This window comes from Mastigoproctus giganteus, chromosome 4, assembly GCF_048544385.1.
Source record: "Mastigoproctus giganteus isolate SK-2022 chromosome 4, ASM4854438v1, whole genome shotgun sequence".
Classification (NCBI taxonomy): domain Eukaryota; kingdom Metazoa; phylum Arthropoda; class Arachnida; order Uropygi; family Thelyphonidae; genus Mastigoproctus; species Mastigoproctus giganteus.
This window is the reverse complement of record NC_143578.1, coordinates 12,813,819-12,829,026: the sequence shown is the minus strand read 5'-3', so window position 1 is coordinate 12,829,026 and position 15,208 is coordinate 12,813,819. Positions and strand designations below refer to the sequence as shown.

Sequence of the window (15,208 nt, the reverse complement as noted above, 5' to 3'; positions counted from 1 at the left end):
AATGTGCTGGTGGGGAACTTAAAAATTAACCTCTCTCTCTCTCTCTCTCTCTATACAGTTCTTCCCCCCACCCACAGGTTCCCCCATTTTTCAGTTAAAAGTATTACTGTATTAAAAATTCTCCTAATGTTCTATGTTCTGATGTTAAACTCTATATTTCAGAGTCCTCTGTTCACCAATGTTATGAATACTTCCAAAGGCTGGGTAACTCAGCTGTTAGTTATCATAAAATGTCAAACTTGCAGCATTCTCACATGCCAAAACAGTGCAGTGGCTAACTTCTCACAAGTTGCAGTTATGTTATGTACAATAAGTGCGTGGGTGTGTGGTGTGCATGGTTATCATATACCTTTTTATTTTTTATAAATATTTATACTACATCCTGTCAAAAAAATATAATAATAAGAATATTATATTTAACTTGTATATGGATACTTATTTCAACCTTTTATTAACAAAATTTACCATAAATCAGGTAAGTTATTTAATATAAAATATTAATATTAATTATTAATATAAACTAATATATTAATTATTAATATAAACTAATATATTAATATGAATATAATTATCATGGATTTCCTCAAATAGTAAATGGTGAACTATTTCATGAACTCACAAAATTTACAAAATATAAGAGCAGCAGCAGAACTACTTGCTACAGTGGCATTTTCTGGGACCATAACCACTGTGCTCAGTTTCTTTTCTTGTTTGAACATTTTTGTGGTTCCGAACTTCAGATAAAAATAAAATATCTTCTATTGTACTCGCACCTTGGTTGCCTTCAGTGCTAATAGATATGTAACCAAACAAGAACTCAGTGAAAAAAACCTATAAGCTGCATGTGGAACCAACTAAGTAAAAAGATTTATCATGTGAAAAATATTCCAGCATAACTTCAAGATACTGGTATGATGTCTGAGTTACCAAGAACATGCCAGTTAAGTTACACTGAATCTCGTGGATTCAGTTATCATGTATCATTGACAGACGCAGCATACTAATGGAGCTGAATACCAAGGGTCTAACTCTCCCTCTAGATATAGCAAACTTTATATATACAGAAGTGGCCCACATGAGAGGGAATGCAAGAGAATAACTGCACCCTTTTTAACTTTTCTTACTTGGTTTGAAGAAGGGAGAAGACATTCCCCATAAAGTTTAAAAAATGTTTCAAATATTATAATAGTTTCATCTATATATTCTTTGATTTATATTTTCACCTATGTTCTTCTTTTCATTATATATATATATATATATAGCATTATCAATAGTAGAGGCATACGATGCAAGAAAGCAAGCTTATGCAGCATCAGCCAAAAAAAAAAAAAAAAAAAACCCACTCCAATTTCACCCCTCCGCTCATTTGAAATACCTGTCCAGCTGAGCCTTAAATTTATTTAGGCTATCAACTTCCACAACAAGGGAAGGAAGTCTATTCCACCAACCAACTATCCGCTGGCTAAAGGCAAATTTCTGCACATCTATCCTACATCTGTCTTTCCTCAATTTGAATTTATACCCTCTCAGGTGATTATTCTGAGCAAGAGGAAGAATCCCATCGGCATTGAACATACTCAAACCATTCAAGGCTTTATACACCTGTATCACCTCGCCAGTGCCTAACCTCCAGACACTATAATTTGCAAAACTTCAGCCTTTCTTCATAAGAGCAACCCTTTGTTCCATTCACTAATCTTGTTGTCCTTCTCTGTACTCGTTCCAGCAACTCTACATCCTTCTTGAAATGAGACCTCCAGACCTGTATACAGTACTCAAGGCGTGGCCTGACCATTACCTTATACAAGGGAATAATCAACTCCTTATCCCTGCTAGAAATATTCCTGTATATCATTGACAAGACACCATGAGCTACTCTTGCACCCGTCTGCACTGCTCAGAAAACGTCATATCTGCCTGCATAATAACCCCCAAGTCCTTTTCATTCTCTACCACTGTCAGTGTAGTAACACAGAGTTGATACGTTGCTCTGGGGTTACTGTTTCCCATATGTAGTACAGTCAGTCCTTGTATAACACGTGTTTACACTACATGAATTCGATCATACACGATTTATAAATAGGGGAACGATATCTTATATAACACGAACCGAATTAGCTTATGCACGATTCGCCTTTGTGTTTACAAGAAATGGCAGTCGAACACGGAATCACCCCAACTGAACGCAACACGATAGGAATGAAGAGAAGATTCTGAAAATGTATTTATGTTTTTTATATCAGTGAAGGGGAAACACATTTAACCATAATAACGTAAAAACCCACACAATTCCAGCTATCGGTATTATCGCAAATTCAATTAGATCGAGTTTATTATCAGTTTATAACAGATTCCACTAGCAGAATTGCAACTGCAAATTATTTTTATTGTTTTATGGTAGTAACCCGCAGAAATGTGCTTTAGTAAAATGTGAGGTGTTAATAGTGTGTCTCTGCCTTTACGGTGTTGTTTATTCAGTTGCTACACGCACGCAGCTTTATGTGTATCAAGCATGCCTCCTCATTTTGTAATTGTGCTTTATTCCCTAAAAATGAGTAAAATACTTAAAAGATGTGAAAAGGAAGCGTCGTGGTGAAGACCCTACAGATTCAGAGAGAAAAAGAAAAGCAATATCGATAAACAGAGGCGGACTGGGTCAAAAATTCTTACCCGGGAAAATATGTAGTGGCCTGATACCAGCGTTTATGGCCAAAATCACAGCGGCCTTCGGCCCACCAAGGTTTCCCCGGTAAGGCTTATGGCCAGTCCGCCTCTGTCGATAGAGAAAAATATGAAATTGTGAAATGCTTTGAGCGAAATGAGAGACCGTGTGATATTGCACATGCTACAGGCCTAAATGAGGCAATACCGAGAATTAGAAAGATGCATAAAAACAACTTTCATAGCAGGAACAACTCAAAGTGTAATTAAAATGCATCAGATTAATACACAAAGAATTGGAAGAGATGGAACGACTGTCATCTGTTTCGACAGAAAATCAAACAAAAAAACAAGTTTGCTTACGATAGACGCAAAAGCATCAGCAATATTTTATTACGTAATAGTCGTAATAAAATACGCAAGTATTTTATTACCATTATTTATTGTGTTTGGTAATCATTTCGTTACAAATGTTTGTTCAATCTTGGGTGGTCGGCACCTAACCCTATTTTTCCATAGGGCCTGTTGTTTATTTTGCACGATTTTGCATTGCACGAGGGTTTCTAGGAACACAACTATCGTGCTATACGAGGACTGACTCTACTTTACATTTGTCAATGTTAAACTTCATTTGCTACCTCTCAGCCCATCTGCTCAACCTTTCCAGATCCTGCTGCAGCAGCAGCAGCAGCAGCAGCAGCAGCAGCATAGCATCAGTAGTGTCCTTAACAACCCTGCCAACCTTTGAGGGCTGGTCACTCACACACTAGCAAGACTTTTGTGGATTTATTGGATGATTGTTTTCTACATCAGCATGTTCAGGAGGCAACTAGAGGGAGTAATACTCTTGATTTGATTATCAGTAGTGATTCTTCATGCATTAAGAATCTGCAGATAAATGAACCACTAGGTGGCAGTGATCACAGTGTTCTGAAGTGGGATTTACTCAAAGAGGTAACTACAATTAGGGATAAAGGGAAGGGTTATTGCTTTCGTAAAGGCGACTACGATGGACTGAGACAGTATTTAAATTCTATACAGTGGGACCAACTGATGATGTTACCAACAGCAAATTCAAAATGGGAAGCATTCAAAGAACTTATCTTGGAAGCTACTAGGCTTTACATACCAACTAAGAAATATTGTTCAAGGTTTAGGCCTAAGTGGATGTCAGATGAACTAATGAGACATATGGCAGAGAAGAAAAATGCATGGGATACATACAAATTAACACATGACACAGAAGAATATGATAGATATAAGTTGATCTGTAACCAAGTTACAAAGGAGGTTAGGCAGGCGAAGGCAGATTATGAGAAATCTTTGGCAAGGGATGCAAAGAAAAACAGCAAAGAGTTCTCAACTTACGTAAACTCTAGAAGGAAGGGATGAATCAGATTGGTCCACTTGATATCGATGGGTTAACTGTTGATGATCCTGCTCAGGTAGCTAACAAACTGAATGAATATTTTGCACCGACATTCACACATGAGGAATTATTCAGCGAGGGTAATGCCAGAGGTGTATTCAACTCTGGCAGTAAGCTAGAGAATCTTGTAATAACTGAGAGTAAAGTGGAGGAGAAATTGTTGAAGATAAATACAAGAAAGGCACCTGGGGTGGATGGGATCTATCCAGTTATATTAAAGGAAGCAAGCAAACCCTTAGCCATAATTATGAGAGCTTCCTTGGACTCAGGGGAGGTACCCATAGACTGGAAATATGCAAATTTGACCCCAATTCACAAAGGAGGATCAAAGGGCGACACAAGTAATTATAGACCTGTTAGTTTAACTTCTGTTCCTGGAAAATTAATGGAGGCACTGGTTAAAGAAGCACTGCAGGATCATCTAGACAAGACTTCAGTTATAGCTCAGACACAGCATGGTTTTGTTAAGGGGAAGTCTTGCCTGGCCAATTTGATTGGATACTATGATGCAGTCACAAAAGAACTGGATGCAGGGAATAACTTTGATATTATATACTTGGATCTTAGAAAGGCTTTTGATACTGTTGCACATGGAAGACTGCTGCACAAATTGGAGCAGTTTGGCATTGGAGGCAAATTGCTGCTATGGATAAAAGGGGTGGTTGAGGGGGAGAAGACAGAGAGAGGTAATCAATGGACACTGCTCATCGTGGGCTAATGTTATTATTGGAGTCCCTCAGGGTTCAGTATTGGGTCCATTATTGTTCTCTGTATTTATAAATGATATTGATGATGGTATATCAAGCTTAATGTCCAAGTTTGCAGACAATACGAAGGTTGGCAGGGTTGTCAAGGACACTACTGACCCTATGCTACTGCAACAGGATCTGGAAAGGTTGAGCAGATGGGCTGAGAGGTGGCAAATGAAGTTTAACATTGACAAATGTAAAGTACTACCTATGGGAAACAGCAACCCCAGAGCAGCGTATCAACTCTGTGGTACTACACTGACAGTGGTAGAGAATGAAAGGGACCTGGGGATGGTTGTGCAGGCAGATATGAAGTTTTCTGAGCAGTGCAGACGAGCTGCAAGAGTAGCTCATGGTGTATTGTTGATGATATATAGGAATTTTTCTAGCAGGGATAAGGAGGCAATTATTCCCTTGTATAAGGCAATGGTCAGACCGCACCTAGAGTACTGTATACTGGTCTGGAGGCCTCATTTCAAGAAGGATGTAGAGCTGCTGGAACGAGTACAGAGAAGGGCAACAAGATTAGTGAATGGAACAAAGGGGTGCTCTTACGAAGAAAGGCTTACGTTTTGCAAATTACAGTCTCTAGAGACTAGGCACCGGCGAGGTGATCTGATAGAGGTGTATAAAGCCTTGAATGGTTTGAGCATGCTCAATGCTGATGAGATTCTTCCTCTTGCTCAGAATACGAAGAATAATCACCCGAGAGGGCATAAATTCAAATTGAGGAAAGACAGATGTAGGATAGACGTGAGGAAATTTTCCTTTAGCCAGCGGGTGGTTGGTTGCTGGAATAGACTTGCATCCCTTGTCGTGGAAGTTGATAGCCTAAATAAGTTTAAGGCTCAGCTGGACAGGTATTTCAAACGAACAGAGGGGTGACGTGGAAGTGGTTATTTTCTATTTATTTATTTATTTATTTGTTTTTTTTTTTTTTTTAGCATTAGCATTAGTAGAGGCATTTGATGCAAGAAAGCAAGCTCATGCAGCATCAGCCAAAAAAAAAAAAAAAACCCACTTCCACTTCACCCCTCTGTTCGTTCAAAATACCTGTCCAGCTGAGCCTTAAACTTATTTAGGCTATCAACCTCCACCACAAGGGATGGAAGTCTGTTCCACCAACCAACCACCCGCTGGCTAAAGGCAAATTTCTGCACATCTATCCTACATCTGTCTTTCCTCAATTTGAATTTATACCCTCTCAGGTGATTTTTCTGAGCTAGAGGAAGAATCCCATCAGCATTGAGCATGCTCAAACCATTCAAGGCTTTATACACCTCTATCAGATCACCTCGCTGGTGCCTAGTCTCCAGACACTGTAATTTGCAAAACTTAAGCCTTTCTTCGTAAGAGCACCCCTTTGTTCCATTCACTAATCTTGTTGCCCTTCTCTGTACTCGTTCCAGCAGCTCTACATCCTTCTTGAAATGAGGCCTCCAGACCTGTATACAGTACTCTAGGTGTGGCCTGACCATTGCCTTATACAAGGGAATAATCACCTCCTTATCCCTGCTGGAAAAATTCCTGTATATCATTGACAATACTCCATGAGCTACTCTTGCAACCCGTCTGCACTGCTCAGAGAACTTCATATCTGCCTGCACAACCACCCCCAAGTCCCTTTCATTCTCTACCTCTGTCAGTGTAGTACCACAGAGTTGATACGTTGATCTGGGGTTGCTGTTTCCCATGTGTAGTACTTTACATTTGTCAATGTTAAACCTCATTTGCCACCTCTCAGCCCATCTGCTCAACCTTTCCAGATCCTGTTGCAGCAGCATAGTGTCAGTAGTGTCCTTGACAACCCTGCCAACCTTTGTATCGTCTGCAAACTTGGACATTAAGCTTGATATACCATCATCAATATCATTTATAAATACAGAAAACAATAATGGACCCAACACTGAGCCCTGAGGGACTCCACTAATAAAATTAGTCCACGATGAGCAGTGTCCATTGATTACACTCTCTGTCTTCTCCCCCTCAACCACCCCTTTATCCATAGCAGCAATTTGCCTCCAATGTCACACTGCTCCAATTTGTGTAGCAGTCTTCCATGTGCAACAGTATCAAAAGCCTTTCTAAGATCCAAGTATATAATATCAAAGCTATTTCCTGCATCCAGTTCTTTTGTGACTGCATCATAGTATCCAATCAAATTGGTCAGGCAAGACTTCCCCTTAACAAAACCATGCTGTGTCCGAACTATAACTGAAGTCTTGTCTAAATGATCCTGCAGTGCTTCTTTAACTAGTGCCTCCATTAATTTTCCTGGAACAGAAGTTAAGCTCACAGGTCTATAATTACTTGTGTCAGCCTTTGATCCTCCTTTGTGAATTGGGGTCACATTTGCACATTTCCAGTCTATGGGTACCTCCTCTGAGTCCAAGGAAGCTCTCATAATTATGGCTAAGGGTTTGCTTACTTCCTTTGCTGCTTCCTTTAATATAACTGGATAGATCCCATCCACCCCGGGTGCCTTTCTTGTGTTTATCTTCAACAGTTTCTCCTCCACTTTACTCCCAGTTATTTCAAGATTCTGTAGCTTACTGCTAGAGTTGAATACACCTCTGGCATTCCCCTTGCTGAATAACTCCTCATGTGTGAATGTCGATGCAAAATATTCATTTAGTTTGTTAGCTACCTGAGCAGGATCATCAACAGTTGACCCATCAATATCAAGTGGACCAATCTGATTCATCCCCTTCCTTCTAGAGTTTACATAAGTAAAGAACTCTTTGCTGTTTTTCTTTGCATCCCTTGCCAAGGATTTCTCGTAATCTGCCTTCGCCTGCCTAACCTCCTTTGTAACTTGGTTGCATATCAACTTGTATCTATCATAGGCTTCTGTGTCATGTGTTAATTTGTAAGTATCCCATGCATTTTTCTTCTCTGCCATATGCCTCATTAGTTCATCTGACATCCATTTTGGCCTAAACCTTGAACAATATTTCTTAGTTGGTATGTAAAGCCTAGTAGCTTCCAAGATAAGTTCTTTGAATGCTTCCCATTTTGAATTTGCTGTTGGTAACATCATCAGTTGGTCCCACTGTATAGAATTTAAATACTGTCTCAGTCCATCGTAGTCGCCTTTACGGAAGCAATAACCCTTCCCTTTACCCCTAATGGTAGTTACCTCTTTGAGTAAATCCCACTTCAGCACACTGTGATCACTGCCACCTAGTGGTTCATTTATCTGCAGATTCTTAATGCATGAAGAATCACTGCTGATAATCAAATCAAGAGTATTACTCCCTCTAGTTGCCTCCCGAACATGCTGATGTAGAAAACAATCATCCAATAAATCCACAAAAGCCCTGCTAGTGTGTGAGTGACCAGCCCCCAAATTCCAGTCAATATCTGGGAAATTAAAATCTCCCATTATAAGACTCTCTGATTTACTGGCCCACTCTATTTCCCTGTACAGTTTCTTATTATACTCATCAGAGTCATTAGGCCTATAGCACACTCCTACTCTCAATTTTGATCTCCCAATGCTTATGTCATTATAGTCTTATGTCAGTATAGTTAATTATCAAAACCCATAAGGATTATGCCTAGTGCATTTACTTTTCCAAATACATTACCACCACACCCTTCTGGCATCTCTCATAATGTGGATATAACTTCGCAACTGAGATGGCATATTGTATTACCTACCCGCCCACTGATGACGAAGCCAAAAAGCTTCGAAACGATCGTCTGGGTGGTGGTACGCTGAAAATAAATAACAGTAGTCTTCTCTACTAGAGAAGCGTTATTTATTTGAAGTAATTCAATAGTAGCTATCTTGTTGTGAAGGCAACCACATTATGAGATACAATTAAAACGATGCCTTCTACGCTACAATCGTAGCTCAAATATATGGGTTAACTATGGTGTATTTACACCGATATTATATAGTTAATTATCAAAACCCATAAGGATTATGCCTAGTGCATTTAATTTTCCAAATACATTACCACCACCCCCTTCTGGCATCTCTTATAATGTGGATATAACTTCGCAACTGAGATGGCATATTGTATTACCTACCCGCCCACTGATGACGAAGCCAAAAAGCTTTGAAACGATCGTCTGGGTGGTGGTATGCTGAAAATAAATAACAGTAGTCTTCTCTACTAGAGAAGCGTTATTTATTTGAAGTAATTTAATAGTAGCTATCTTGTTGTGAAGGCAACCACATTATGAGATACAATTAAAACGATGCCTTCTACGCTACAATCGTAGCTCAAATATATGGGTTAACTATGGTGTATTTACACCGATATTATATAGTTAATTATCAAAACCCATAAGGATTATGCCTAGTGCATTTAATTTTCCAAATACATTACCACCACACTCTTCTGGCATCTCTCATAATGTGGATATAACTTCGCAACTGAGATGGCATATTGTATTACCTACCCGCCCACTGATGACGAAGCCAAAAAGCTTCGAAACGATCGTCTGGGTGGTGGTACGCTGAAAATAAATAACAGTAGTCTTCTCTACTAGAGAAGCGTTATTTATTTGAAGTAATTCAATATCTTGTTGTGAAGGCAACCACATTATGAGATACAATTAAAACTATGCCTTCTACGCTACAATCGTAGCTCAAATATATGGGTTAACTATGGTGTATTTACACCGATATTATATATGTTTATTGTGTACACACTAGTGCAACCTGTGAAAACTTCTAACATCTCTTATACTAAATACATAAAGTATCACTATAAAGGTATGTTTATATGTGAGTATATATTTATTACCATTATTTTATCGTTTTTTGAAAACTGACCAATCCCCCCCACCCATCCCCAAGGTGGAGGAAATGGTCAAAACACCATGAGGAAAGCATGGATTTTAAACCCCTGCATTCTCCCACTGGAATTTTTACCATTACATTATTAATTCAGTTTAGCCAACCATCAGCTATCTTTAATATTTTATTGAACCAAGAGGTTTTATTACCAAACCTAACTAGTCAGATATATTTCATCTTGCTCAATTATTTATTACTGTTATTACATAGTATTAACTGTTATTAAAACCCACATGAGTTTGAAAAAAATACAGTAAGTCTCCGATTTGCGTAAGGGATACGTTCCAGGACTTCTTGAATAAGTAGAGTTTTACGTAACTCGGGAATGACTAATAAAATATTGCTACTATATCCCTGATATACCAAAATTACAAAAACCACATAATATTCTCAGAAGAATGAAGAAAAATAGATATATATTTTTCAATTAATTATTATATATTTTTTATATATTAGTTATATACATAGAAAAATAGTTATATTTTTCTATGTATATTTCAATTAAATTCAATTTTTAATTAGTTCAATTAAAAACTATGTGGGAACAGCAGTGAAGTAGCCGGAGTGGCACATAAGAAAAGAAAACATAAAAGGAAGAAAAAAACACGTTGTTGTACAATAAAAACTGATATGTATTTCATAGCTTGGTTATTATAGTTGATTTCATTGGTGTCGATCCCTTCACCACTTCTCGTATTCTGTCTTTGTCCTTTATTATTGTGTTCACGGTTGACACCGACAAACCTAAATTCCGCGCAATACTTGTTAATGTTTAACCATTTTCATACATCCTTATTATTTTAATTTTCTGATTCAAATTGATCACTTTCCTTTTCTTGGTAGATTTACTAGTACTGCTGTCAATTATTCTCTTAGTCCACACCATGATAATGGTCAAAATGAAATTTTCTGTAAAGAACATCATGGGTTTAAGGCGGAAACACAATTATCACCTCACGTGAGCTCACATTTTACTAAAGCACATTTCAGGAGGACCATAAAACAATTTGCAGTTTCTGGTTTACTGGGCTTTCCTGTTAATGTAATCTATTATAAACAGGTAGTAAACTCGATCTTATTGCATATGCAATAATACGGATACCTGGACATCTGTGAGTTTTTAGGTTACTATGGTGAAATATGTCCCCTTCACTGAAATTTTCTGTTCATTTCTATTTTTTAAGCTTCGTATACTTGTTACTCCGTATCTCACTTGTGCATTCCGTGTTCATCGTTATTGATTGCTTATTTTTTATTATTATTATTTTTTTTTACTGTTTTAAATTTTACAATCCTTAAAAAAAAAAAAAAAATACGTAAGTCAGAGATTACACAACTCAGGCTTACATATGTCGGCAACTTTCAAAAAAAAAAATACAAAAAACTTACCAACTTACTGTACTGAAATTTTATTTGAGGCCTTGTCGCATAGTAAAAGAATATACAAATTATTCCAGTTACTGACCCTTGAGAACATTTTAAACTAAAGGCTCTACCATACCACTTAACACAAGAAAAGCAACGTACATGTAAATTGACACTAGCAACTTTTAGTGATTGACTATGGGCTTATTTTTGGCCCATTATTTAAATTGTTTCGTATTGCTGCTTAAATTACATGTGGTCTTAAAATTAACAAATTTGTTGAGATCACAAACTCAAAACTTTGGAGTTTTTCTAATTTTTTCTTCACTGAATTTTGGAACAGTGCCTATTTTATTTTATTTTGTTTAAACTTCTTAAAGTAAAGTATCTTCCAATTTAATCTGACAGATAAACTTTCAATTTTATTAATACATATACTATGCACCATAGTCAACCTTGAAAGGAAACTTTAAGATTACAATTATTGTGAAAAACAGTACAAAAACAACACAGACATCTCTAACAAATAAGCATGCAGAGCTTACTGAGTCTGAGCCTCTGGAATGATATCATCTACCACAACATAAATCATTGCTCCAGCAGCAAAGGCCAAGGCATATGGAAGTATAGATTCAGCCTTTGTGACAGCTGCACACCCCACAAGTCCTGCTAAAGGCTCTACCATACCACTTAATTGGCCATACCTGTAAACATTAAAACATATGACTGCAGCACTTACTCTCTTATTTTAAAAAATCTACCACTCATTTCTAATTCTTTGAAAATTTCATACAAATGAAATACTGCCTAATTTTAGTTACATTTTTAGGTACTTACAAGGAAGCTATCAATGAACATTCTGGATCAATTATTTTTACAGTTATCAACAGAGTGATTTAAAATAATAGTAAATTCTCAAATACCAAATGTTAGAAAAACTGAATTTTTTTTCCCCTTAAATTCCTGATAGAAATGTAATTTCTGTCATGGCTGACAGGGGGGCACATGTTAAAATAGCTTCTTTACTGGAAAAAGCATTTTGTCTCATCTGGTTTGCAAAGATAAATTCAATAACTAGATTGAAATGTTGATACAGTGCAAAAGAAATTAATCCCAACTTAACTCAATTTTAATTGGTGTAAGCAATTTGAAAGCCTGTATCTGCAATAGGAAGAGTCCAAACTTCTTATGTGGGATCTATTGTCTTGAACCTTTAACCATTCCACAACTGCGCAAATAACATCATAATTTGTCCCAAATGTCAAATTTGATTATCTGTTATGAAATTACAAATGTTTTTTTCAGTGCAGGAATTAAAGTTATCCCTTTGTTGAAAAACAGGGTGTGTGGCAATTCATAACTTAATAATAATAATAATATTATAATATGATCTTTATATTGTACATTGTCTCCATGGTTACCCAAGCCTCCTGGGTGGGGGATTGTTTATTTTGTTTGACTGTTTATTCCCCTAGGAATAAACAATCAAATTAACTTAAACTTATGTGAGAGGATTTCAGGAATGTATGCACATGACAACTCAGAGTGAAATTTTTTGAGGAATTTGGAAGTGTATAAAAATTGAAAAATTAGGTACATAAATTCTTTGTAAAAATTTTGACTTTATATCCAGACATTATAATAGGATTACTGTAATTTCTTTTTATAAATCAAAATTTTGTATATATAAAAGATTTTTTAATTATAAAACATTATTTAAAAAATCATAAAAAATAATAGAAACGAGAAACCAATCATTACTTTTTTTTTTGCAATAATATTCTATGTTTATATATATATATATATTATTTGATTTAATTTCAGTTAAATCATATTGATTAAATTACATCAATTTGATGCAATTTAATTAATTCCTACCGTATCAGAGAATTTCTTCAATTTTGACTTGTGTAAGTCCACACCATTTCAAATCATGATGAAAGGATATGTATACCTCCACCAATTTTCTAAACTATTGTAAATACAGAATGACTATTATTACTTGTAAACACAATTGATAGATGGTAGGATGTCTGCAGATTTTTAAGAGAATTTGTTGATACTTTTTATTTGCTTATGTGATGGATTTTCCCAATAATTCCCTTTGTTGACACATATAATTCATACCATATTAACATATTGTAACTGGATTATGATATTTCCAATGGCCTGAGATTTCTTCCGTATTATGAAATCAGGGCTGAACTGGGATCTCATACTTTGTGATGATGACCAGTGTTAATTTTCTTGAGTTTTATATGTACTGATTACATGTAAATTAATTCTCTCACCAAGGCCAGCAGTGGTGCTCTGACACATTTGTGCCCCAGGCAATTACCCACATCACCTGCTTTTAATACTGAAACTGTCTTTCAATCTCTGGCACTTAATAAGCAGGCCCGGTCACTTAAGTGAAATATGGCACTTGACTACAGCAAACAGGTTTGGTTACTTCTCACAGTGCAGTATATCATTTGCAACAAAGATGCTCAGTTTCCAACCGAAATGGGGATCTCTCGCAAGGATAAATACGACATAAAACCATGGGTATTTTTGGTTTCTTTCACAGCAAAACACTCAACTTGGCTACTGAAAAAGTTTAATTTTCCTTTTGATTTCTTTTAGAGAAGACTGTGTGAGCTACTCATTTTATGTGAAGTTATTGTTTTAAGCAAGCAATAAGAAGAGTTAGAACAAATAAATACAGTAGGATTTGATTATCTGGGTGTTCAGTAACAAAAATCTGCTAGCTGGTGAAAACAAAAATAAATGAAGATTATTCAAATGAGGCATCCAAGTCTGGATGCTTCATTTTGTGAAGGATATGGATCTGTGGGAATGGCTGCAGAAAAGAGCAACGTAATTAATCGGGGTGCAAAGGGTACTCTCACTAAGAAAAACTTTGATTCTGTAAATTGCAGAACCTGAAAACTAGGCACCTGCAAGGATTGTTTGTTTTGTTTGTTATTTGGTTTTTAGGAGCATTAGCAACTAAGGCCATATTGCTCCGGGGATATGCGGTGGTCATGTGCTTGAACCCTGGTCTAATCAAGAAGCGTGTGCTATGCAGTGCTGCTCCTGCCTACGGAGACCTGGTGGAAGTGTTTAAGGCTTTAAATGGATTGAGTAAACTAAATGCTGGAAGCATCCTTATTCTGTCTTGAATGACAAACATAAAGGGATATAGATTTAAATTGAAAAGGGGTTGGTTACAAAATAGGGTGCAAAAATTTGCTTTCAGCCAGAGAATAACTGATTGTTGAAATCAAACTTCTATCTGGTATTGTGAAAGGTGGGTAGTTTGAATAATTTAACAAAAGATTAGATAAATTACGCTGGTCAAGAAAATGAAATGTTTTTGGCATCAAAGATGTAAACCCACTTTTCTACAACAGTTCTGCACACTGATTTCAAATATGTTCTCATTTTTGTGTTTTTCTAGCATGTGCAGTTTTTGTAATATAACTGCCTGATAATATTAGTTCAAGTTAATTAAACCAACTACATGTAAGGGTCCTTTATCTGTGCCCTGGGGTGCTTCTGTGGAGCACCTCTCTGCAATGCTGGAACAAGTAGGCAGTACTTTTAGTAAATGGTTCAGTTAGAAAGTTTCATTTTATTTGTGAAGAATCATCACTCCAAATAATGCTGACATCTGTTGTAGCCTTCTAACATCAACAAATGTATTTGAACGGGATTCAAAAGAATCCACATCACTTGAACAGGATTCTGTTTCAGTATCAGACATTATAAAGAGTTGATTCAATGTCATCAGCTTCAACATACTGTCCATCCCTGTTCCTTTTCATTCCTGATGACCAAGGCTGTGGAGCCATTATAAAATTTTACCCTTTAGGATAAAATTTTATAGGAAAATGCTTTTTACACATTATTTTATTACTAGGCATACACTAAGGATGATATTTTGTTTTTCACAAACTAAAAAATTAAAATTCAGCAAGCATAATCTTCATAAAAATTTTACCTTTCTTCTTGTGGAAAATACCAAACTAGATAAAATAACTTCAACGTAAGTAAAGAACATATGAAACTGTGAACAAAGTATGCAACTTTTATAGTGCTCTCTAAACAGTGCAATTGACACTAAGCAAAATCCCAGCCGTTATTGCAATAGTCCATGGTTCAATCAGTGTGGCAATATCGCTCAGCTGTTCATTCCATGTGCCTTTC

At 36.5% G+C, this 15,208-nt stretch overlaps 1 protein-coding gene across 2 annotated transcripts in view; it reads right to left on the bottom strand.

Annotated features, from left to right (window-relative positions):
- Zip48C (Zinc/iron regulated transporter-related protein 48C) overlaps positions 1–15,208 on the bottom strand; it is a 306,574-nt gene that overhangs the window by 59,993 nt on the left and 231,373 nt on the right. For both annotated transcript variants that reach the window (XM_090371366.1, XM_090371368.1), the window contains one exon: positions 11,563–11,721. In XM_090371366.1, coding sequence (XP_090227492.1) covers positions 11,563–11,721 — 159 coding nt within the window. The remainder of the gene's footprint in view (positions 1–11,562; positions 11,722–15,208) is intronic.